Source organism: Osmerus eperlanus, chromosome 19, assembly GCF_963692335.1.
Source record: "Osmerus eperlanus chromosome 19, fOsmEpe2.1, whole genome shotgun sequence".
NCBI classification, from domain to species: Eukaryota; Metazoa; Chordata; class Actinopteri; order Osmeriformes; family Osmeridae; genus Osmerus; species Osmerus eperlanus.
In genome coordinates, this window is record NC_085036.1 from 10,745,907 (window position 1) to 10,770,330 (window position 24,424).

At 42.7% G+C, this 24,424-nt stretch overlaps 5 protein-coding genes and 3 non-coding genes across 8 annotated transcripts; all 8 read left to right on the plus strand.

Moving 5' to 3' along the window:
* The first annotated feature begins 5,948 nt into the window (after nt 1–5,948).
* On the plus strand, nt 5,949–7,344 carry mrps17 (mitochondrial ribosomal protein S17). The gene is made up of 3 exons (XM_062485589.1): nt 5,949–6,073; nt 6,430–6,582; nt 6,921–7,344. Exons 2-3 carry the CDS (start codon nt 6,460–6,462, stop codon nt 7,260–7,262), a joined length of 465 nt encoding a protein of 154 aa, XP_062341573.1. The 5' UTR covers nt 5,949–6,073; nt 6,430–6,459; the 3' UTR covers nt 7,263–7,344.
* A 258-nt stretch (nt 7,345–7,602) lies between these two features.
* LOC134039615 (protein NipSnap homolog 2-like) lies at nt 7,603–12,356 on the plus strand. The gene is made up of 10 exons (XM_062485588.1): nt 7,603–7,744; nt 8,553–8,692; nt 8,840–8,885; nt 8,994–9,088; nt 9,418–9,488; nt 9,774–9,914; nt 10,037–10,068; nt 10,636–10,730; nt 10,891–10,974; nt 11,098–12,356. The coding sequence occupies exons 1-10, from the start codon at nt 7,653–7,655 to the stop codon at nt 11,160–11,162; spliced, it is 861 nt and encodes a 286-aa protein (XP_062341572.1). The 5' UTR covers nt 7,603–7,652; the 3' UTR covers nt 11,163–12,356.
* Nucleotides 12,357–12,742: 386 nt separating this feature from the next.
* On the plus strand, nt 12,743–18,166 carry LOC134039524 (T-complex protein 1 subunit zeta). The gene is made up of 13 exons (XM_062485429.1): nt 12,743–12,992; nt 13,534–13,597; nt 14,178–14,312; nt 14,456–14,629; nt 15,056–15,159; nt 15,291–15,561; nt 15,969–16,051; nt 16,551–16,647; nt 16,750–16,897; nt 17,092–17,225; nt 17,444–17,546; nt 17,659–17,731; nt 17,839–18,166. The coding sequence occupies exons 1-13, from the start codon at nt 12,856–12,858 to the stop codon at nt 17,909–17,911; spliced, it is 1,596 nt and encodes a 531-aa protein (XP_062341413.1). The 5' UTR covers nt 12,743–12,855; the 3' UTR covers nt 17,912–18,166.
* On the plus strand, nt 13,884–14,021 carry LOC134040165 (small nucleolar RNA SNORA22). The gene has a single exon (XR_009932874.1). It is a non-coding gene; the product is annotated as a small nucleolar RNA SNORA22 (small nucleolar RNA).
* On the plus strand, nt 15,679–15,816 carry LOC134040164 (small nucleolar RNA SNORA22). The gene has a single exon (XR_009932873.1). It is a non-coding gene; the product is annotated as a small nucleolar RNA SNORA22 (small nucleolar RNA).
* Nucleotides 16,325–16,455, plus strand: LOC134040163 (small nucleolar RNA SNORA15). The gene has a single exon (XR_009932872.1). It is a non-coding gene; the product is annotated as a small nucleolar RNA SNORA15 (small nucleolar RNA).
* A 164-nt stretch (nt 18,167–18,330) lies between the features above and the next one.
* On the plus strand, nt 18,331–20,855 carry sumf2 (sulfatase modifying factor 2). The gene is made up of 9 exons (XM_062485000.1): nt 18,331–18,538; nt 18,649–18,793; nt 18,896–19,010; nt 19,124–19,168; nt 19,503–19,653; nt 19,765–19,820; nt 19,994–20,078; nt 20,274–20,415; nt 20,543–20,855. The coding sequence occupies exons 1-9, from the start codon at nt 18,484–18,486 to the stop codon at nt 20,646–20,648; spliced, it is 900 nt and encodes a 299-aa protein (XP_062340984.1). The 5' UTR covers nt 18,331–18,483; the 3' UTR covers nt 20,649–20,855.
* A 566-nt stretch (nt 20,856–21,421) lies between these two features.
* On the plus strand, nt 21,422–24,418 carry bicdl2l (bicaudal-D-related protein 2-like). Its single transcript, XM_062484998.1, has 6 exons — nt 21,422–22,180; nt 22,628–22,747; nt 22,836–22,994; nt 23,155–23,246; nt 23,333–23,453; nt 23,910–24,418. The coding sequence occupies exons 1-6, from the start codon at nt 21,563–21,565 to the stop codon at nt 24,294–24,296; spliced, it is 1,497 nt and encodes a 498-aa protein (XP_062340982.1). The 5' UTR covers nt 21,422–21,562; the 3' UTR covers nt 24,297–24,418.
* The last annotated feature ends 6 nt before the right edge of the window (nt 24,419–24,424 follow it).

Below are 24,424 nucleotides of genomic sequence, written 5' to 3' on the forward strand. Positions count from 1 at the left end.
TTTCCAATGCTGGTGATGCTGCCTCCTGATACACTTACGTGGTCACACACACACACACACAGGATAACAGTATGGAAATCATACACCCGTGCATAACAATCTAAAATACAATTTCTCGCATTCAATTTATTGGTCCATGAAAGCAGTACACAATCAGTGTAGCAAAACAGAGAGACAAGAGAGAGAGAGAGAGAGAGAGAGAGAGAGAGAGAGAGAGAGAGAGAGAGAGAGAGAGAGAGAGAGAGAGAGAGCTAGAAAAGTATTCAGCCAATGATGGGAACTCTTTTCAACTGGACACAAAAAACAGACACCATCTTAGATTAAACACTCACAAATCATGAACCTTTTCCAACCAACTGTGCACACATGCTCACAGACACACACACAGACACACACAGGGACCATTGGGAAAGTACCAGAGCAAACACGGGCAGATCCACTCTTAGTCCACTAACAAACTGTCTGCCCGTGACTGTTTTAAGGACTGCTTTACCACCAATACCTGTTCTGAGCTTTACTGTACATTTCTCATGGCGTCAGAGGTATCAGAGAACACGTCAGAGCTGAGGTCGTCCCCTGGTCTGTGGTTACGGCCCGGTCAGCATGTCAGCAGTCCTGTCAGTCTGCCTCAGCCCACAGACAGCGCCGAGGAGCCGGGGGTCTCTCCGATACGCTTTATCTACTGTCTGCCTCGCTCTCTCTGCTCCCAACTCACCGGAACCAACCCTGGCCTCAAGGCAAGTGTGTGTGTGCGATTGTGTGTGTGTGTGTATGTGTTGATTTGTTCATGTCTACTCAGTTGCTAGCCTTCAGGAAACATACACAGGTGTCGTATGAACAAATATATTTTGGCTTTAATTGTCGGCTTTACTGCACATGAGACTTTAATTTTGTTAAGAGGCATTTGCCAGAAATATAGTCATGAGAGGACACATTCACTTTTGTTTCTTTACTTCCATTTTTGGAAATGGGAGGTCTGTGCCATGCTCTGCTGAAACACATTTCTGAAACATATTCCAACATCCTTAACTAAGAACCAAGGGATTAGATGTGCATAAGTTCTTTAGATGACCAAATAGGAACCATACAATGAGCACAGAGGGGATTTATGGTCACAGGATGGGTTCACACGCGCTTCCTTCCAAAGAGCTGCAGCTGCAATAGGCTATCCTCTGTCTGCCACAGGCATTGGCAAGGACATCAGTTCAACCACCACATGAAGCCCCATTATCAATCCTGAGGCAGGACAGTGACGCCCCATTTGGTGGGGAGTATTGTGTTACAACCAGGCAAGTACAAGGCAAGGTCAGGGGGCTGGCAACAAAGAGAGGAAGGGATGATGTCACTGCCCAGGGAATATCAGAAAACCCTTGCAATGTAGACGTTTAATTTATAGCACATTAACCAAAGCGATACCATATTGTTACCTTTGACCTTTGGTGAGAAGTTGCTGTGGCGTGCATCCGCAAGAAGGCATAAAGTATGAAACATGATCATGACATATGTAAGCTCCAGTTACCCCTTTCCTGTGTCTCTCATTGACAGTCAGAACACGTAAATGTATCTTATTACCAGAGTAGGAAAGACAAAAACGTATAAAAAATACTTCATGTGCAAACAACAATAAACTTGTCTGAATGTCTAGAACATTCTCGGTGTGTTGGCTGTGCCCATGTGTTGGTAGGTGAGGCTGGTCTTGTGTTTAGGTAAACAGTGGGTCTCTGTAGGCCTTGCAAAAACTCCCAAAGAGAGGAGTTGGAGGGGGGAGCAGTGGGGGTCAGAGCAGTGTATGTGGGGGTGGGTGGGAGGGGGGCATAGGGGATTGGATTAATGGAGCACAAGCGTGTCACCCTACAGTGAGTCCTAAAGTATGACCTAGATGAGAGCTATATTATTCAGAACATTATTGGATGATTTATGTCCTTGTCCCCAAGGGCCCACTTTTACAAAGTGATGTCATAATTGTGCACCTGTCATGAACACAGACCCAAGCCTGTGTAATTGCACCTGTGGACACCGACATAAACAGGACATGGTGACACATTCATCAACATGCAAATAAAGCTAAAACAGTCACTATTCATGAGTACTATTAAGTGTGGCAACAAGCAGTGTCCGAAGTGGTCAGGTAAGTACACACTCCAAAAATGGTTGATGTGATGGAAGGGCAAGGAAAATATATAATGTCATTAGTTTTTACAATGTTGCAGTTGAGAAATGAGACACATAGTTGCAGTCTAAATAACCTATGTCTGGGTAAGGAGTTATTCTTGCTAATGGAAAGCGTTGAGGTTGGCAGGTTGAAGAAACTGCAAATGCAGAAAATCAATACTATTGCCACAGATATGATCTGCCTTGCAACTTGACATAAACATCCAACCAAGAGTTTGATACCAGCATCTTCATCGCCTGTAAAATTACCTCACTCAATGTGCAGTATGTGAACTCTCTCACAACGAGACACGTGCCACTGTGGCCCAGTGTCTCCAGGTCTGAGAAGTGAGATTAAACCAACACCTCGGTTGCACCAACACTTGAGGGAATGACAGACGACAGCAACAGGTCCCCCGGTTGACTGGGCTGAGATAGTGATCTCTCTAATCATCACCGACTCTGTTTTAAATGGCTCCGAAGCCCACGGGGGAACACATTCATTAACCTCTCAGTCAATCCACCGTGAAAACACCGTGAAAACAAACACATGCTAAGCTGTCATTCCACATGACTCACTGCCCTTTCACACCAACCATGTATGTTAGTGCTGCTGGGCTATTTCCTGTCTGTCGAGACTCGCCCTTCCACAGGCCAGTTTGCCGCCACTGGGTTATCGGTCACGTTCAACTTTTAACCTTGGATCTTGGAGCCTGGCTGAAGGAGAGTGTTGCCTTTGTCATGGGTACAGTCTAGGCCTAAATTCAATGAGTTGCATTGGATGACGTAACCGTACTGTACCTGCTAGCCGTTAGCAAACGCTTGAAACCAAAGCGACGTACAAATCTTTGCAACACACAAATCTAGTGGATCTAGAAATTACAGCAGAAAATCAAGAATAAGTACTTGGGATCCTCTGTTTGTGAGTGTTCAAAGCTAGTCGTTGCAACATCCAACCACACGTCACATGCACTTTAATCGACGATAACAGCACCATGCTTTTTAACATCCTTTTCTCCTTTGCTCAGTTGAGTTAGTGAGTGCTGTAATCTGTTTATTTCACTTAGGCTTCACTGTGCGAATGGGGTGTGTCGTCTCTGGTCAGGCTGAACTTGTCCTTCTGTAAACAATAAGACAAAACTTGGACAAAACCCTAAATCTGGCTAGTGAATTCTAGGCATGAAGACCAACAAAGTGGTGTGAGCATTTGTTGAACTCTATTTATAGATGATTCACCCAAGCAACTAATCAAGACAGTTCCTTTCAACTGGTACTATTGGATTTAGAGTTTTCAAAGGAAAAATTGGATAACCCTGATCCAGATACAAACCTTTCAAGTATACCAAATCCGGATTACCAGTGCTCTAAATTGAATAACATCTACATGTCACAATGTGGGCTACCAACTATGGTAAGAACAGCAGGTAGAATATCCAGCATGGGGGTCACTACAGTGTTTTTTCAGAGACAGGACAAAACAATAAATCAACAATAAACATCCCCTTCCATTTGAAATGTATTTAAAACTGTTAGACCCCTTATCTGTCTTACAACAAATAAATACAAATAAACCAAAATGTCCTGTATATTATTCTCAAATACATGGTGGATATTTTTAACATGTGTTTTAAATCATAAAAAGGCTGAATGTCCAATGATTAACAAAATAAAGAGCATTCAGAGTTCTTCTTCATTTGTGGATAGACCAGCTTTTTGAAGCCCTGCTTTGAGAAAGCGGATCTCAAGTTTGGCTTTGGTTTGCTGTATTTGGGTAAGAATGATTTGTTCCTTTGCCAGTCGAATCTGTACGTCTGCTTTTTCAGTTTCTCGTTTGAAAAATGACTTATAGACATCATCATCTTTGTTTGGCAAAGAACACTTCCAGACTCTTTTCTGAGCTCCTGTGGCAATGACTACTGGCTCTACTAGCGAGGATCCACCTTCTTCCTCAATAACAGGACTGAGATCCAGAATAAAGTTTTCTTCTGCATTAGGAGGAACTGTCCCGCTTTCTTCTATAATCATTGGCACACCATCCTCTACAACACCTTGAATCCCTTGCAGAGCTTGAAAGTTTTCATCTCCGATAATGTCAAGAACCACATCTGAGTAATTACCTCTCCTAATGGTCTTGTTGCCTGTTTGGATGTTTTTTGCTTCCTTTGTTGCTCTGGCCTTCAGATTCTTCCATCTAAATTTCACTTGCTCTGTGGTCCTCTTCTGACCAAACCCCACGTCATTCACATTCTGGGTGATTTTCGCCCAAATTTCTTTTTTCTTTTTGTTAGTTACCTCTCCACCCTTAGTAGAATTAAAACATCCTACTATTGAGGCATAATGGCACCTAACACCCTCCATTAGTGCGTTGGTTTCTGCAGCTGTGAAATTTGGTCCTTTTGAGTCCATGGTGCCACTTCTTCGTTCCACGTTTATGATGCAGCCAAGATTGTTGAACACCCAGACCAACCTCCAGTATGCTCTCAGACTGAGGGACTGACTGAACATACAAGTAATGCCATTGTTCGAAGCTCCTCTGATGATTGAGTCATTGTAATACTTCATAAAAGAGTTTTATTACATTTCGCTCCATAAATACACCCTGAATCCACCTTTCTTCTGGGATAAGGATAATCCTTATTTTTTGGGGGGTGAAAGGAATCCCAGTCCTACTAAAACGTTTTGAACAACATTTAATGAAGATTTAATCCAGATCAAAATAAAGACTGGATAAAGTGATCTAATCCGATTTCAGAATCCTTTTATTCTTTTGAAAAACCCATTTTCAAGATTTGATCCAATCCCATTGGCAAAATCCGATCAGATTAATTCTGAACAGCTGAACCAGATGTTTGCCTTAATATCTAACAGAAAATGTCATACACCAGTCCACGGTTGAGCAAACCAAACTATACTATCGACCACATAAAAGGCAATATTTTTGCCGGTATGCAATCATTTGTTTTAACTGTACCTCTGTGTTGTGTCACAGCATATCGGCCTTTCCTGGCTTTATGTGAGACTGAGACGATATCATGAATGTCAGCTCCCTCCTGCATGAAGGCATGCATGTAACATATGACCTTATCCTTAAGTAAATAAGAAACAGGGAAGGCAAGACCCTGTTCCATATGTAAGCATAAGCTGTAACTTACTTATGAGACAAAAGATTGTACCTGAACTCAGATGCTATATTCCAGTATGTATTGTGTTGTGTTGTGTTTGCTTAACTGAGAGTGCAATCAATGATGCTGTGTGTGTGTGAATAGTCCTTTACACTATGGAGTGTTTTATGTTGGCTGTTTCTGCGAGTATGTCAAAGTTGCCAATGATTGGATTGCCTTACATGGAAAACAAGAGAGAATCAAGCCTGTTCTCCCCCTGAATGCATCTGATTAAGCCCAGATTGTTCTGTGGTTGGTTCTGACACACTGCCAATTCCCACTCAGGGACAGAGTATTTACTTGGGTCTATGCATACATTTACAGTTCTCCACTCACCTGTTTCCATTGCAAATCAGAAGACATGCTTTTGATTCCAAATTACTGCTTTGATTGCAAGCTCTTGGGTCAGATGTTGGTAATTACAATAGACATTGAAATGTATATATTTAAACTCAAGAAGCAGACAAAATGTATGTCGAAAGTAGTACTTCAATCGTTTTCCAAAAGTGAGCATTTAGACTAGTTTACCTATAGGATACAAGAACGACCAGTACTGTACACCAATCTAGTATTGCACAGGACAAATTGAACAACGCCAAACACTAGGGACTTACACACTAATTTGGCAGTACGTAACCGGGTTTTATGTCCCTCCTTTGAACCCGTATTTGGAAATACGTCATCAAAACAGTCACACTCGCATGGATGGGGAGTCCGCGTTGAAGAGTGTCTGACCTTCAGTTGATCAGTTATTAAATACAGTAGGTGATATTGTTTTGTAGATAATGACAAGTATCTTTCATATTTTACTATGTTCTGTAATTTTCAGGATAGTAGTAAATGCAAAATTCTTTTAAATGTCTAACCTAACCCTGGCAACTAGCTAGCTAGAGCTAGCTCTTAGCTAATACAGTAGTAACTACCGGTAGGCTTTATTAGGCTAAATACTGTTTTTGTGCAAATAGTTAGGGAGCTTAATGTGAGATGTATTTCAAATTTCATTCATTCGGTCATTCTCTGATCTGTACCAGATGAAACAGACAGTATATCACCTTGCACCTTGACTGTCAAACACGAAACATTATCTAATAACATAACATGTTTGTTTCCACACTAGGTTCATTCATACCTTGATAACAGACTCAATATGTCGGTGAATAAGGCATCGGTCCATGCCAAATGGATCATTGGCAAAGTTGTCGGCACCAAAATGCAGAAGACGGCCAAAGTTCGAGTGACTCGAATGGTCCTGGACCCATACCTTCTCAAGGTAACTCCCAGACTGGGAGTGTGGGCTACAGCAGCATGGTTTAGTGAATGTCCCCATTTTGTTGAAGAAATCAAACATTTACATTACATTAAGCCTATGCCTAGCCCTGACTCTTGAACAAGTTTGAGTTTGTTCCATTTTATCTGTGTTTTACTGTGTCAGTAAAAATATTGTACAGTTCAACTGGTCACTTTTTCACCCCGCCAGTGACTTATTTAAAAAGTATAGAAGTTATACAAAGAATTGAAAAGTATAGGTAGTCAATTTAAGCTTTCCTGATATGTTTTAAAAGTATAGACATTGATAACACAATGTTGTCTTCCCACTCCATTCTACAGTTCTACAACAAGAAGAAGACATACTTTGCTCATGATGTCTTGCAGCAGTGCACTGTGGGTGACATAGTTCTTTTGAAGGCCCTAACAGAGCGCAGGTCCAAACATGTGAAACATGAACTGGCAGAGATTGTGCATAAAGTAGGGAAAGGAGTGGACCCTCTGACTGGGAAGAGGGTTGCAGGAACAGATTTCTTGGAGCCCCTAAGCAACCCCACACAGCACCTTGATCAGGAGATAACGTTAATGGAGAAATTACAGGAGCTTAACATCTCTGCCGCCTCTTCAGACAACAGCTCTGCTTGTACAAAACCAGCCTCTTCTTCTGCAGCAACAACAGTCTAACGTTCATTTTTTTGAAATATGTATTTGGTGTTGTGAATATTTTGTTATCATGCTATTTCAGATTAAATTCAGTGTGCTACTTTGTGTCTTGATGTTGAATAAAAAATGGGAAGTGGAAACTGTAACGTGAAATAAGGAGTACAGCCACTGCATTCAACACTGGCAAACTGAAGTAAGCCTAAGACTGTGTGTTTCATATGCACATTATTATTAAGTAAAATAAAATTATGGAGGCGCAGTGGTCACCCTGGCTTTCAAAATATAGATTAATGGAGTTCTGTTTTAGATTTTGTTGTAGGTTGTACTGCCACCTGGTGGAGACAGTGGTACTATGTTTTCCGCTACTTTTGACAGCACTGGTACAGTAGTATACGCGCATTCAGGGGAAAGATGGCGACCCGAGTCCTTCACAGTGTAGGCAGTGGGCTGAAACAGACTAAAAACGGGGTCTGGACAAACGGACAAGTCTCATTTATTGCCAGGTTAGACTGCCCGATTTATTGCTGACATAATCATGATAGTGAACGTAATTATATATGCGTATTTATTCTTGGCAAAGTTTGTTGTAAGCTAACTAGCCTAGCTTTCCCGAGGCGTTTTACTGCTAGCTACTACCTATGATTTGGTGTCATTGACTTGGGCAATCGTACATTTATTTGCTAGAATTTAAAATATAACTGCTACTTCACAGTCATGCACCAAAGTGCATTTAGAGAGACGTTTAAGTAGTTTTCTTTATTTAGTTTTCTAGTTTTTGTCTTTCTAAGCAAATATGCAACTACTTTGCAAGAGAGGCATGATACACTGACCATAGCTAAGCTAGCCCTTGATGACAACAGTACTAGCTAATTCACTTTACCCTGTGTAAGAGCATTGGATTTGCAATTGAATGAACGTCTGGCTCAAGGTCACAACAAGCAGTGTTATTTTGTGTCTCGCGCACCCTCTTTTATGATTCAGTTAGAAGTTAGAAGTGGAGCACTAGGCAACGATATGTTGTCACACACCATTAAAACTGTCTTGTAATATATAGGCTAGCGAATCCAATGCAGACTTTAATTCTGGTACATACCAGATCAGTTGGCAAGCTGCCAAAATTACCTACTTAAGATACCAGTTATATTTGCTCTCGAGCAGTGTTGGAACATGGAATTAAAAATAAGCTTGTAGTGTTCCTTTATATGGACATATCTTTTGTTTTGAGTTGCGTACTACATGGCTTAATTATGTCACCATTGCAATCCTTCAAATCACAGTAGTTTCTCTGTTCATTTTCCCAACTGCATTTAGGAATCTCTCAGCATCCACCAATAAAAACAGTGAGGACAGCTGGTTCAAGTCTCTGTTTGTTCGAAAGGTGGATCCCAGAAAGGATCCCCACTCTCACCTGCTGGCTAAGAAGGAAGAAAGCAACCTCTATAAGATACAATGTATTTATTTTTTTAGATTACAATGTCTGGATTGTATTTTTTTAGGCAGGATTAAGGTGGATTAAAATATGTCTGGCGTTCTTTCCAGAACTTCGCCACGCAATCTGTTACATACTGTATAACGTTAAAAGCATTTCTCTCTTACAGTTCATAATGTCAAGCCTGAGTGCCTTGACGCTTACAACAAACTTTGGTAAGATGTTCCTGCCATCTTTAGTAAGCAATCAGTTGATTGACTTTGTTTGAATGAAACCTATATTAATTACAGTCTGCTTTTTTAAATTCATGTTTGTGTTTCTAGTGATGATGTCCTTCCCTCCATCACTGCTGACTCTCACTACCCATGTGATCTGGTGGGTACCTGGAACACATGGTATGGAGAACAAGACCAAGCCGGTAAGGACACACACACGCATACATTTACATTTAGTCATTTAGCAGACGCTGTTATCCAGAGCAACTTGCAGTAAGTACAGGGACATTTCCCACGAGGCAAGTAGGGTGAAGTGCCTTGCCCAAGGACACAATGTCATTTTGCACGGCCGGGAATCGAACTGGCAACCTTCAGATTAATAGGCCGATTCCCTAACCGCTCAGCCATCTGACTCCCTGGGGGGGTGACTGTATGTCATCTGACATACAGTTGTCATAATAAATAGCTAGACTAGCAGAATCCATGTTCCATCTCCTCTCTCTTTTTCTTTCTCATTTCCCCTTGGTGCCAGTTCACCTATGGAGATATCGGGGAGGCTACCCTGCCCTAACGGAGTGTATGAACAAACTCAGGCAGAATAAGGTATGGTATGAATTTGCTATTGAGCAACAGTTTGAGAGGACTGCAATTTATTATCTCTAAAATCTTGGAGCCTGATGCTATTTCAATTAACATTTGCTGATCTGTAGTCATCTGTGAAGCTCTCTTTGACATTGATTGTAAAAAGGATAATTTTTTTTTTAAGTTGATGATTTGCTTCATGCAAAGTTGGTTGAGTGCACATCATAAATGAATCTTTACATGTGCAGTTTATGCCCATGAGAAAGTTCACTGCTTACTTTGTATTGTTTAATCACCTTGCTGTAGGAGTTCATGGAGTATAGAAAAGAGCGAGGGAAGATGCTCCTGTCCCGGAAGAACCAGCTGCTGCTGGAGTTCAGCTTCTGGAACGAGCCTGTACCCCGTCCTGGACCCAACATCTACGAGCTCCGCTCCTACCAACTCAGAGTGAGTCTCTCCTCAGTATCTCAATATCTCTGTGTCTCTGACTAGTTGACTGGGTATACTGAATGCTATCAGGCAACTGAATACTTCCTTATCAGTCTCACCTATTCCTTCTTCTTTTTTAGCCAGGAACCATGATTGAGTGGGGAAACTACTGGTAAGGCAGCGCTTTTCTCATTTTTATTATTTAGGCTCAACCTTCAAATATTGAATGTTTCACTATTGTGTTATTTTATAATATGTCACCTAAGGATATACAGAACTCCTTTATATCACCATTGCTTTTACAGATTGTAGTAGCTGAATTATAAGATTATACGGTACACCTTTCCTGTACTACGTCTGCATGTCTCAAGCATGAGTGATAAGAGATGATTGAATAAATAAAATATGTTTGACCAATATATATTATATGTAATGGAATATGCCTGCTGTAATTTGACAATTCAAACCAGAATTCCGGATAGAAAGACATACGAATCTCTGGGGAGATTAACTGTAATCAGAGAGGAGCAGTGAATTAATGATAATCCTTCTCATAAATCTGAGTCATCAATTCAAATAAAAATTTAATTTGTGTTTATATATTTCAAAAGTGTGTGTATATATATATTAATGGAGTATACATTCTTAATTTCTCTTTAAATAGCTACGATTGTGTTTCTCGACAGCAACAATTCAGTTGAGTCCTGGTCATGCAAAGCCAGTGCTGTGTGTTCCACAGGGCTCGTGCCATAGAGTTCCGTCAGCAGGACCAGGAAGCTGTGGGAGGCTTCTTCTCTCAGATCGGCAGCCTCTACATGGTACACCACCTCTGGGGTAAGACATGTTTAGATGGATTGGTATGATTGATTTATATTTCATTCTTCCTCTAGGGGAACAAAATCCCCAATACAAATCATAATTTTTTTGTAATATCTTAAATGCTGCTGATTTGATGCACTGGAAAATACTTACATTTGAATGTTGCATTCATTAGCTTACAAAGATCTCCAGTCAAGAGAAGACACCAGAAATGCAGCCTGGCAACATGATGGCTGGGATGAAGTTGTTTATTACACTGGTAAGCTTAGTATCTTATTGATTTTCTTTCTTGCGCACTTGGTCCTTTATTGGTGTCCCCCATGACATGTTTCTATCTTCTAAGAGTGTAAGGAAAGAGTAATTTAAGTTCCTTGTATTTTAGTTCCTCTGATCCAGCACATGGAGTCAAGAATAATGATCCCAATGAAGACTTCTCTTCTGAAGTAGCAAATGCCACCACAGCTATTTCCACCCTGATCCGTAGAGAACGTAACCAACCTCCAGAGTGTGCACTGCCTGGGATTTCAGAGTGACATCAACAGGCTTGCCACTTTATCTCTGTCTGGGGTTTTTTCACCCTTTTATTTCTGTATTACCTAACACGATTCAAATCAAAAGGTCAAACAAATTGTCAATACGATTATGTTATAAGTTACTGCTAATGATTTGTTACTGTTCCTGACACTCCATATGTTGTGCTTGAATCAACATCATTCTTTTTCTCTCTATTCTCAGCTGTCTACATCACCCAAATGGATGGTCAGTTTTACTAGGTGAACTAGGTTACAAATTGAGATGAAATTTTGTTTTATGTATGTATTTCTACCCCTCCCCCAGTGGTCTCCAGTACTAGTCCTGTTTCCTTCACAGGCAAAGTTCCTGCTGTCTCGCTTAGTCTTAAGTCCAAAGTCTGACATTAACTGGCTTTCATTCCAAAAAATGTGTGACATTTTAGCTATGCAACTGTAAAACAGGCTGGAGACACTTCTGCGAGAGTGAGTCATTCTGTGAAAGTGTGTCGGGGTTATCGAAAAATGAGCTTCAAAATGACACATTTTTTTAGATTTCAGCCACATATTTGTATACACAGAACCAATTGATTGTATAAGATCATTATTGCTCTTGGAGGGAAATTATGATTTAGTATTTTCTTTTCCCATGTAAGTAAGTGAATGGTCCTCCTGGTTTTTCTTTTGTCAGTCTTATGGTTGCCCAGTCAACTGTTAACTGACCACAGCAATTGGGTGCTGTTGACTTTTTGTCATAACACTGACGAAGTGGGGAGCACTATTGTTTTTGATTTAGTTCAAAGTAAAAATACAATATGGTAGCCTACCAGCAAGACCCTGATTGGTTTGGCTTTATGGTTGAGACTTATCCATATATATACCTATCAGGTTACACCTATTCATGCCAACCAACACATCAACCAATCAGGTGACCCATGCTGTTACAGGGATGATTCTTTAGAGATGGTCAGTTCATAGATAAGGTTGAAGAGTTTGAGAATGTGATTTCATAATGTGTAAATGACGAGTGGGTTTCTGAAACCTATGCTCTTCCGGAAAAGTTTCTGAATGTAATAAATATGAAATGCAGTGCTTTAGTTGTACATATTGAATAAACTTCTGATTAAATCAAGTGCTCTGTCATATGTTGGTCATCAATGTAATGAGCTGTAGGTGCTTTCAGTTAAGTACACCACAAGAAAAAACAGAATTTCTGATTTCAAAACAAACTACTAATTAGACTATTAGAATTCATGATCAATTACCAATATTGAAGACTACATAAAGATGCGTACATGTAGTGATCATTAATGTCGCTTGAGCAAGGTACAGTGCACAATCATTGTTCATAAGTTTATGTAAAATGGCTTGATAGGAATTTCAATTCTCTATTTTTGTAGAAATTAGTTTTTCACCAGAACATCTCTGCGTGATTGACAACAAAAGTAACCAATGACGTTTGTATTTAATGTGCTGAGCTGTCCAATCGGGACTCTCGCAGGAAATGTCGAAGAACACACGTTCGAGGCTTCTGGAAACTCGCTCCTTTCCGCTACCGTCCGAAGCCAACCTCGCTGTCTTGTCTCCCGGCAAGCGGTAGTCTTTCCCTTTACTGGCTGTGTTTTGTCACCATGACTGCCGTGAAAGCGCTGAACCCAAAGGCCGAGGTGGCAAGGGCCCAGGCCGCCTTGGCCGTGAATATTAGTGCTGCCCGGGGACTTCAGGATGTGTTGAAGAGTAATCTGGGACCAAAGGGGACCATGAAAATGTGAGCCCCACCGCTGAGTGCGCATGCAGAGCCTTTTGTTGAGCACGCGTGCTACTTGGCTAACTGGCTAACGTTAGCCTTCTGTTACACAGAAGTAGACAGTTCTACATTTATATTGTTGTTTTGAAAGCTAGTGCGTGATATTGTATTTGTGTGTAACGGAACACTTTCAAATCCGTGATATAAATATAAAAAAGCGAGGTACATTAAAGACAAAGGCCTATCTACCAATTAACGTCCTAGCTAGCTAATGGGCTAATCGTACTAGCCAGCTAACCGGATAACCGACATCCCCACATGGTTACCCTGTCATCGTCATGGTCTGTGTAGTCTCTGCTGCTTTTCATACTAGGTAGTCTGCAGACAATGGGTAGACAATGGGTAGACAATGCTACATACCCATTGTCAAATTGGACATCACATATTTGACTCTACCCTGTTCTCACTAGACGCTGTTGTGTGGATGTGAATTGGTTGTAATAAATATAGCTTAGCTAGCCTAGCTAGACATAAATCATGACTCCCCTGTCCCTTCCCGCAGGCTCGTATCTGGTGCCGGGGACATCAAGCTGACAAAAGACGGCAATGTCTTGTTGCACGAAATGGTAAGTTAAGGATGATCTTAAGCATGTAGGTGTATTTGAGTAGTGCGATTATCCCTTTTGCAGCTACGAATGTTTATTGAAGTGGCTACTCTGGAATTGACCACACCCTAGTATTAACTACACAAGATCTACACAATCCCCTGGATTAACTGTAAGGGATAATCTAATTGAGAACAGTTACTGTTTATATCTACTGTAGAATATGGATAGAAAATAGATTATTAAAACATTACAGGAATTTGGCACCACTTTGTGAGCTTTGTTAGTTGGATTAACTAATTGGCTAATGCACAGAGAACACCCATGGATGCTTGTGTAGCTCTCCCTGGTCTCATGTAACTGTGCTACAGTGAAGTCTGGTCTGTACCTCTGCATTGGGAAAGCTGCCTCCTCTCCTACATGTATTCAGCGGACCAGTACAAGCCAATCCCCTATTATAATTAATGTGTATTTCATTAGATTGTATTTTAACACTGGGATCCACAAGTTGCACACAACTCTTTTTTGATTGGTTGTTTTTACTTAGTGTAAAACTACTGTTCTTCCTCCACTCATTTTTTGTCTCTTCCTGTTCATTCAGCAAATCCAGCACCCGACAGCATCACTGATCGCCAAGGTGGCCACAGCGCAGGATGACATCACAGGAGATGGGACCACCTCCAATGTCCTAATCATTGGGGAGCTCTTGAAACAGGCTGACCTCTACGTGTCAGAGGTGAGGGATTAATCAAGGCTTTTTTTCCTTTTCATAATTAAATACTTAATAGCTCTTCCTGTTATACAAATTAAGAGTACTTAAGATATTTGGGCACAAATCAGTAAACTAGATAATTTTCTGACAAACCTTTGTTTTCAAAGGGCCTCCATCCCAGAATTATAGCCGAGGGCTTTGAGGCAGCGAAGGAAAAGGCCTTGGAGGTACTAGAGGAGATGAAGGTGACACGGGAGATGGACAGAGAAACACTCATCCACGTAGCACGCACCTCCCTCAGAACCAAGGTCCACAAAGAGCTTGCTGACCTCCTCACCGAGGTAAGACTGGGAGTCAGGTGGCTGAGCGGTGAGGGAGTCAGAAGGTTGCCAGTTCGATTCCAGGCCGTGCCAAATGAAGTTGTGTCCTTGGGCAAGGCACTTCACCCTACTTGTCTCAGGGGAATGTCCCTGTACTTACTGTAAGTCGCTCTGGATAAGAGCGTCTGCTAAATGACTAAAATGTAAATGTAAGACTGGTTCAGGAGCTTGTAAGACACCGTTTCAGAAGCTTAGGGGTGAAGGGTCACCAGCTGAACTGAAAGAAGTTTAAGACAACTGCTTCTGACGATCCCGGTGGATGAGGATCATGGGGATGGTTTAACAAGCATTACAGTCATGGATTTAAATAAATGACGTTTCTTTGTGCACCATTGTTTTACCGTGGTTAAATGTGGGTGCTGATTTGTGTTGGATGGTTGTTTTCAGGCTGTAGTAGATGCTGTGCTGGCCATCGCTAAACCCAACGAGCCCATCGACCTGTTCATGGTGGAGATCATGGAAATGAGGCACAAGACGGACAGTGACACACAGTATGTCTCCCTCACACGAGCACTTTCTTACTCTTTTTACATACCCCTCTATCTGACAGTCAGTTAAGGAAGCACGGTACACTACAGCATGTGTCTGTCTCCTCCATGTTGTTTCTCCCCTCTCTCTCCAGGCTAATCAGGGGACTGGTGCTGGACCACGGGGCCAGGCACCCAGACATGAAGAAGCGTGTGGAGGATGCCTACGTGCTCACCTGCAACGTGTCCCTGGAGTACGAGAAGACCGAGGTCAACTCCGGCTTCTTCTACAAGAGCGCGGACGAGAGGGATAAGCTGGTGTCGGCTGAGAGGAAGTTCATCGAGGAGCGCGTGCAGAAGATCATCGCTCTGAAGAACGCCGTGTGTCCCAACGGGGAGAAGAGCTTTGTCGTCATAAACCAGAAGGTAGGGAGAGAGAAACTGAAGGTTCTGAATGTCATCGAGGACGGACCATGTTGTGAAATTGCGACCGATCTCCTTGATTAGTTGTTTTCCGGACAGCTTGGAAAAGCTTGATCGTCCTAGCACAGAGAACACCCATGGATGCTTGTGTAGCTCTCCCTGGTCTCATGTAACTGTGCTACAGTGAAGTCTGGTCTGTACCTCTGCATTGGGAAAGCTGCCTCCTCTCCTACATGTATTCAGCGGACCAGTACAATCTCTCACCATGTCACATGTGTATCGGATGTAGTTCTTTGACTCGACTGGCTCAGAGCTGTAAAAGTCCACATTGTGTTGTATTACAGTGGGTTTAGTGGGGATTTCTCTCCTGTGTGTTGTTCCCAAGACTCATGACTGGTTTTGTCTCGCAGGGAATTGATCCCTACTCCCTGGATACTCTGGCCAAGGACGGCATCGTAGCTCTGCGCAGAGCCAAGAGGAGGAACATGGAAAGGTAAAGCTGTCCGTCAGAATGATCATATGTTAACAAACAACCAGTTACTTACTACCAGAAAGAAACGCATACTCATAACCAGTGACAAAGCTTGTAAAGGCTGTGTACAGCCTTGCCCTCACATGGTTTCCTTTATCAGGCATTACTGAACTGTGTCCGATATGACAATGTATTTATTTGTATTCGTCCTGTCAAACCTGAAGAGCTCTCTCCTCTGTGGCTGTGCCGAGGCTTCTGTGTTTGTCCGTTATCTGTGTTTGTGTTGTAGGGTTGGCATGGAGAATTCTGTGTTACTCTGTCCGTAGTAAATGCAGTCAGACACCATGCAAAAGCACTTCTCACTCTCTCTATAACCAGCAGTGGGAGCCCAATCTTGCACTGTTTCTATGAGAATGAGTACAATCTTACACTGTTGGGAAGGTATCAATGTGTAGATATTTAGTCAAGATTATTTAAGTCAAAAAGTTTTGTGCTATATAGATTTTGTTTCCTTCTCCAGACTCACTCTGGCCTGTGGAGGTATTCCTATGAACTCTGTGGATGACCTCACTCCTGAATGCCTAGGCCACGCAGGGCTGGTGTACGAACACACACTGGTGAGTGTGGTGGCCTTTAATCTGCTCTTCAGATGACTTGAATCCCAGTGCTTAAGGTGCAGGGTCGGTTGTATTTTGATGTGTACCGTTACGTCTTCACAGGGAGAGGAGAAGTTCACCTTCATTGAGAAGTGTGGAAACCCTCGCTCGGTGACCCTGCTGGTGAAGGGCCCCAACAAGCACACCCTCACACAGATCAAAGATGCCGTCAGGGACGGCCTGAGAGCAGTCAAGAACGCCATTGAGGATGGTAGGAGACTGATGCTAATGTACTGATTCTGTTTTATATTTATTTTAATAAATGTCACTTGGCACACTGACATGGTGAAATTCAAGCCAGTGTGCCTATATAAAAATTCTCAGGGGAATGGAGATGGCTGTGTGTGTGAGATGTTGATTGGCTGTGTCAGTGTAGGTCTTCACCCTTCTGTTCTCCCTCCGTAGGAAGTGTGGTGCCTGGAGCAGGTGCCTTTGAGGTGGCTGTGGCTGATGCTTTGGTGAAGCACAAGTCCAAGGTGAAGGGAAGGGCCCAGTTGGGAGTGCAGGCGTTTGCTGATGCTCTTCTCATTATCCCCAAGGTAAGACAAGCCAGTGTCTGCTACTAACTGAGGCATCCAAGTAGTTATGTGTTCTGGGAGAAAAAGTTATTGTTTTGTTTTTTTTGACTGAATTCTCGATTGTCATTCTTTTGTCTTTACCTCTTTCGACCTTCTAATAAATGATTGTTGAACACTTCAGCAAAACAGAATGCATTTTTTAACATTAATTTCCTCTTCTGTTGTCCTCCCTCTCTCAGGTTCTGGCCCAGAACTCGGGCTATGATGCCCAGGAGACCTTGGTGAAGCTGCAGACTGAGTACAAGGAGTCTGGCCAGCTGGTAGGAGTGGATCTCAGCTCAGGTCAGTCACACAGGTCAACCCTATACTGTATGGTTGTTTACAAGGGGTGGCTGGGCCTGGGTATTGGCAGGTTCTCACTGGTTTAATGTTTGACTTGATTCTCTCTCCTCAGGTGAGCCCATGGTGGCTGGTGAGGCAGGTGTTTGGGACAACTACAGTGTCAAGAAACAGCTTCTTCATTCATGGTAAGGTGGAGGACTTGCTTAACTGTATGAACTAAGTGAAGTGATAGGTGGGGTTTTTTTCACCTCTTAATAAAATACAATTCAACTCAATTGTTTTCTTTCTCCAGCACGGTAATTGCCAGTAACATCCTGCTGGTGGATGAGATCATGAGGGCTGGTATGTCTTCTCTAAAGGGTTGAAGGTCAACGGAAGATCCCTTCTAAATTCTCTCCCTAAATACAACTCTCAACATGGAAAATAGCCCTGTCCAACAAATGAAACTTTCACTGTACTGTAATGTAATGATGTCCATCATTATTTGTCAAAGAAACCCTTGTAAGCCCCTGAATTATCCCTCCCAACTATTGTTTTATTTATGAGATTTGTTTGAAGCACTGAACTGTACCACTCAGTTTTGTTTGTACCCATTAAAAGTTCTCTTGGCTGAATTCCTATTTGATGTGGCAAGTATCATTTTCACAAATTATTTAGGGATGCTGAATTCATGTAATGTGAGTGCTTGAATTATCAGAGTTGGGAAGGTTGGAACGAGAAGGAACTAGGCGTTGTATATTCGCATTTCCACGGAACAGTTTTCAGTCGGACCGCAACTTCCTGTCCCTCATTGAAACAGTCTGAAACCGATAGTCAGGACGCTAGGCAAAAAAGTAAAGGCTGGAAAAACGTGTGCCAGCTATATAGAACAGACAATCGACTAAAGATTCTGCAAGTTTTGTGCCAAATGCCCAATCCGAACACGTATTTGTAACCAATGGATGTCACAGTCGCATTGATGTGGCTGTCCGTCACAACGTATTGTATAGCAGGTGAGGATACGTGAATATACACCCACGATATACAATCTGGAAACGTTATTAGCTTGCAAGTTAGGAGTTGCAAAAATTCGTCCAACCAGTGATTCGAACTCTTCATGCAGGTGATGAAGGGGTTCACATTCCAGGAGGTAAAATGACGATGGGTACGAACGCAGCGGACGGCAGAGATGGAGAATCGCCAACGAAAGAAGTCGCTGTCGGAACCTTTAGAATGGATAAATACCCCGTCACTAACTCTTACTTCAGGTCAGATAAAATTAACAGCATGCGAATGATACCTTTTGTATAATGCCTCATTGGGGGCAACACGACGTATAGCATAAACTGTCTTTCAATATCTATCCACAGAGAGTTTGTCAGGGCACAGAAGTACAAAACAGAAGCTGAGACCTTTGGCTGGAGTTTTGTGTTTCAGGACTTTGTGTCAGACGAGCTGAAGAGTAAGGTTACTGAAAAAATTGAGGTGTGTTAACATAACATAGACATTGCACGTTCCAAAAATCTAAATCTTTTATTTGCCTCAAAGCTTTTCCTCAAACTAAATTATTTAGTTTTTTAACTCTTCCCACATCCCAGTCTGCACCTTGGTGGCTGCCAGTGGAGCGGGTGTTTTGGAGACAGGTAAAGTCAAGACAGCGGCATCTCAGCTTTTCCGCCGATTCACTTTTGAACATGATATGCTATTATTCTCAGATACTTTTGCAAGAAAAAATCTAAACAACTCTGCTAGGGCTTAACATTTTCATTTTTAATGCCCACTACATAGTGGTTGCTTGTCATGTCTTAAGAATGTAATTGTTCAGGATTACCTTGTGTTACACTGCGCACATGATAAATAAATCACTTGACTTGATGAATCAGGTAAAGCTGTAAGCCTTATTGTACTGTCATATGGCTCTGCCCCATCACCCCAAGCTGGCTCTGTCCACTGACCGTTGCACCCTCCCTTGCCCAGCCTGCAGGGCCTGGTTCTGGGATCCGGGATCACCTGGACTCCCCAGTGGTTCAGGTAAGCTGGAACGATGCACGGGCCTTCTGCCACTGGAAAGGGAAGAGACTTCCAACGGAAGAGGAGTGGGAATGGGCTGCACGTGGGGGCCTGCAAGGTGAGACGGATTGCTGATTCTGTGGTGATTTAACGTCACGTTAAGATGGTGGGAGAGATCCGCGACTGATCCGTCATTTTTAACATACCTTCTTCCATCCTCTTCTACAAGGGCGGACATATCCATGGGGAAACAAGTTCCAGCCCAACAGGACCAATTTATGGCAGGTCAGATTAATCATATTCACCCTCCTTAAATTAACAAGAATAATGGAAGAAAAGAACAAATAAAACAGTACTGTCTACATCCCTCATCACATTTTCTATGTATTTTGTGTCACCTGACCTGGAATCAGCCTGATATTACATAGTAAGGTCACCTGATGTGTACTGTATATTAGGGTCTGTTCCCTGATGGAGACAAGGCAGAGGATGGGTACCATGGTCTGTCTCCAGTCACTGCATTCCCACCTCAGAACAGCTATGGTAACAATGCACCTATCAACCTCCTGCACAATGTCCTATTAACACATGAAGAGCTATCTTTAAAAGTCAAAAAGCATAGATGATTGTATTGATAGTTACAGGTAGCTCTGTTATATTTAGCTACATAAAGGTTTGGCTGTGATGTGTGTAGTTCAGCTGGAGGTTTTGTACTAAGTGTGTGTCTTCTTCTTCAAGGGTTGTATGACATGATGGGAAATGCATGGGAGTGGACGGCCACGCCCTTTCCTGGAGCTCGACCAATGTATGTCCTCCGAGGCGCTTCCTGGATTGATACTTCAGATGGATCAGCCAATCACAAGGCTCGAATCACCACCAGGTACTGTGCATGATTGGACCCTATTTGGATTCCTTGGTGCTGGTTCTCTTTGAATTGAATATCTACTTTGGATCTGCCTTGAAGTGGGATGTTGCTAACGGCAACATGATGGTCGTGTTTCATCCAGGATGGGGAACACTCCAGACTCAGCCTCTGATAATCTGGGCTTCAGGTGTGCTGCCAGCCAAGACCAGAAACCAGAGAAAAAGAAGAAGATGAAAACAGAGCTGTGATAGGACAGGATTTAACATGGATGAGGAGGTCAAATGGATTCAAATATACATGTAGAAAACAACTGCAGTTTTGGCGTTCATGGTGATGGATGCAGGGAGGGATGTAAACCTTTCTCCTGTGGAGACCTGAGGTTAAAAAAAAAAGACGACTTTTTCTATTACTGTGACATAAAGAATAATAAAATATGCTCTTGTTTTTATGCTTTACACCTTTTATTGTCTTTACAGTATAGCATTACACCCCTCCCTACCCCCCATACACAAGTACTTCAAACATGCAACAGAGCTATTGTCTTTGGGGATGAGTGGTTTTGAGATGGTTTTGTTTGTTTGTGGGCAGAGAGTGAATGAACCTCCTGTGATAAGTGGGGATGAAAGAGAGGTAGTGGAGCTCAGTCTCTGACCTTGTTCTACTGTTGACTCTGTCATGACTGGATTGCTGCTAAGCATTGTACTGTGTGGATTCACCCAGATAGAGAGGGGGCCAATGGGATTAGAGGATTGTAGTTCAGACAGGTGGCAGACGTCACACCTGCATAATCTTTCACTTGTGTTGAGGGATCAAAGGTTTTCCTCCCTCACGACTGCCCTCAAGCTCTGATATGTTTACGCATCTGTATCCAGGCTCCGCTGTCTCCGTAGCGATAGTTAAAAATGAGGAACAAAAGTGTTTTAGGTTCAGCCCCCATGACATCACGCTGTGACATCACCAGACGTGAGTCCTGAGTCACACGAGTCTCTTTAAGATCAGGAAAAACAAGTCGGGAGACATTCTAAAGCTTCGCAATCCCTCCCTGTTTTCTATCTTCCCCTTTTTCTTTCACTCCAACATATGTTTCCACTGAAAGTGCTCAGTCCTCTCCTGTCTGTCTTGTTGGTGTGTGTCTGGTGGGAGCCAGAGAACGTTTGAGGCCATGGAAGAATCTGTATCTTTTTCAGTCCTTAACCAGAGGCTGAGACCAAAGCTCACCGCTATGGAGCGACTCTGCTACTCACTGGAGGACCAATCTCACACACCTGACTCGATCAGAGGCAGTCCAACCACAAGACCTACGATGCTGACACATCTTGAGCCACAGGTCAATGAAAGCCTAACTGGGACACAAGAAGAAAAAGATGACCCTGAGCAAGAGGAAGTGACAGAGGAAGAAGAGCAAGAGGAAGTGGACTCAGATGGATCAACTCCTCAGGACGTCTGTGCTGAATCATTAACTGCGGCCGGTGACTGTTTGTTCCCCTGTCCGACAATAGAGTGCCTGGAATTGAATGATTCAACCACAGTCACTGACTGCTGTGTCCCCACACTGACCATGGAGGGAGATTGTCATGTCGGTCTGCTCAGTGCCATGGAGGGAGAGGGTCCAGACGGTATGATCACTGTCAGGGAGGGAGATGGTTGTGATCCAGGAGAGGCTGTCAGGGAAGGGGAGAGCTTGTCCCAGATGAGCTACATAGAGAGAGCCTTACCGGACCTGATCAGCAGTGGCCGACCTCTTACCCGCCGGAGAACTCTAGGACCCGTCTCAGACACAGTAAGAGAAGAGTCGGTTTTTCATAAGGATGACAAACTGCACATGGGAAGCGCATGTTTGGTCCCTGAACAAACTAGTATTCTGTGTCGGGTTTGGGTTTACATATTAAGATGTATTTTATCTAATGCAGAACTTGCATGTGTGGTTAAACTATGTGTGCTTAAACAACTTAATGGTCAACTTAATCTGTGATCGTGATCGCAAATATAGTATTGCCAATTGTTTTTTTCTCCTCTTTGTCAGTGAAACTTAGCTGTTTGCGCCTTGGGATATGAATGTTAAGGGACAATGGGATTTATATTAGCTGAGTCAGTGGTGTCTAGATGTTTACACTGATTACTTCAGGAATCTCGTGTAGCAAGACGTTTGTTTTATACTTTGTTGACTGTGTGTAAGTGGAATGTTGTTTGATGCACTGGTTTGAATAGTTTTTGTGTGTGGGTGTAGTTGAAGGAGGTGCGTCGGGAGGTGGAGCTGTCTCGCAGACGCAGTCTGAGACTGAAGGCTCAGGTAGACAAACTACAGGAGAACAAAGATGGCCCTCGATGGGGCCAACACAAAGAAAAGGTAACACACACACAGACATACACACAAAAAAAACTATCCATGGAGATTTTCATTCCATCATTTTAAAATGTTCTCTCTATGTCTGTAGGTCACTGAGGAGGTTCTGTCTGTTCTGAGGTTGCTGCTTCCTCTAACAGAAACAGAGTCCATGCCAGTAGAACCCCTGGATCAGGAGAACCGCCTTGACTCTGCACTGATCAAGTTACAGAATGTAGCACGCAAGTTAACAATCAGCCACACCGCACAGGTGAGGAGTAAGCCATGCACTCAGTAACCAATAACCTTAAGAACAGTTCCGAGTTTCCTCTTCTGTACCCTGCACCACACTTAGTGATCGAGATGAAAATATTCCTTCCGACTTATTGAAATCAACACCATCAGAATCCTTGCAACCATTATTTTCTCAGGATTCTAAATGTGGGTCACGGAAAGGCAAAGGTGTTGAAGACAGCTCTGTATTCCAGCAGGCTCTAAGGGACAGAGATGAGGCCATGGAAAAGTGAGTCAACACACACATACACAAAGAGTGGCAGGTTCTCTTGTAACAGAAAACAAATAATCTGTGATTGCGATTTTGATTAACAGGAAGAAGGCCATGGAGGCGGAACTTCTGCGCAGTAAGACTGAGATGATGTCACTTAACAATCATCTCTTGGAGGAAGTACAGAAAAGACTGGAGATGTCCCTGGAACTAGAAGCCTGGAAGGTAATTGTTGTGAGAATGTCCAATGAGAAATAATCAATGTCAGAGGAAAACTAAGACTATCAAAAAAAGGTTTGACCTTGTGTTTTATTAGTGAAAGGATCATAAACATGTGGGTCTCAGCAGGTGTGAGAATGTTAGTGGATTAAAGAATAAACATAAGTGGTATCTGCAACTGTTTTCTGAGACACACTCACACAATCACATCTGTGTTTTAATTGACTGACAAAACAAAAGTAGTGTACTGTGCACTGAGGCAGAACAATACTATCTTAAAACCCTGGAGGTCGGTGTGGCCATCTGGCAATAGGCTACGTGAACCTAGTGAATAATAATACTGTCCACTTCGTTGGGTAGTTTTGTCTCTGTTTCATCATTATAACATCAAACAAACCCATACTTGTACTAGTGCGTTTGGCCATGTTTGGTTACTGGCAGTTTGTGTTGCCTGTGTTTTAGGAGGATGTCCAGATAATCCTCCACCACCATCTCCAGAGTCAGCAACAGGCAGAGGAATGCCAGAAGAAGCCCTCTCGTTCAGGTCTACTGAGAAGGAATAACAAACCGCCCATCCAGAGACCAGGCAGTATGTCTGTCTCCAACCCATCTCCAAAAACCCGCATGGTTTTCTCCTCCAACCCCACCCCTTCAACACCTGTCCATACCCCCTCCCCTAAACCTGTCCCTGTGCCCACCCCCTCCCCAGCACCCACGACAAAATGGAAAAAAATCTGGAGTCGGGGGAAGAGTGATCGTCCTTGCGACCAGAATGACAGACAGGAGTCTCAGCATTCCAAAGGCAGCAGCAGAGAGAATGAAGGATTCCATAATGTAGCGCTGGACTGAGATAATTCATGACGTGCATTTATAAGGAACAGGGTTCCTGCAGGTTTCAGTAAGTCAAATGTAATACCTTTTTAAGACATCTTAAGACCATAAAGATTGAAATTTAAGTCTACTTATCGTCACTGTAT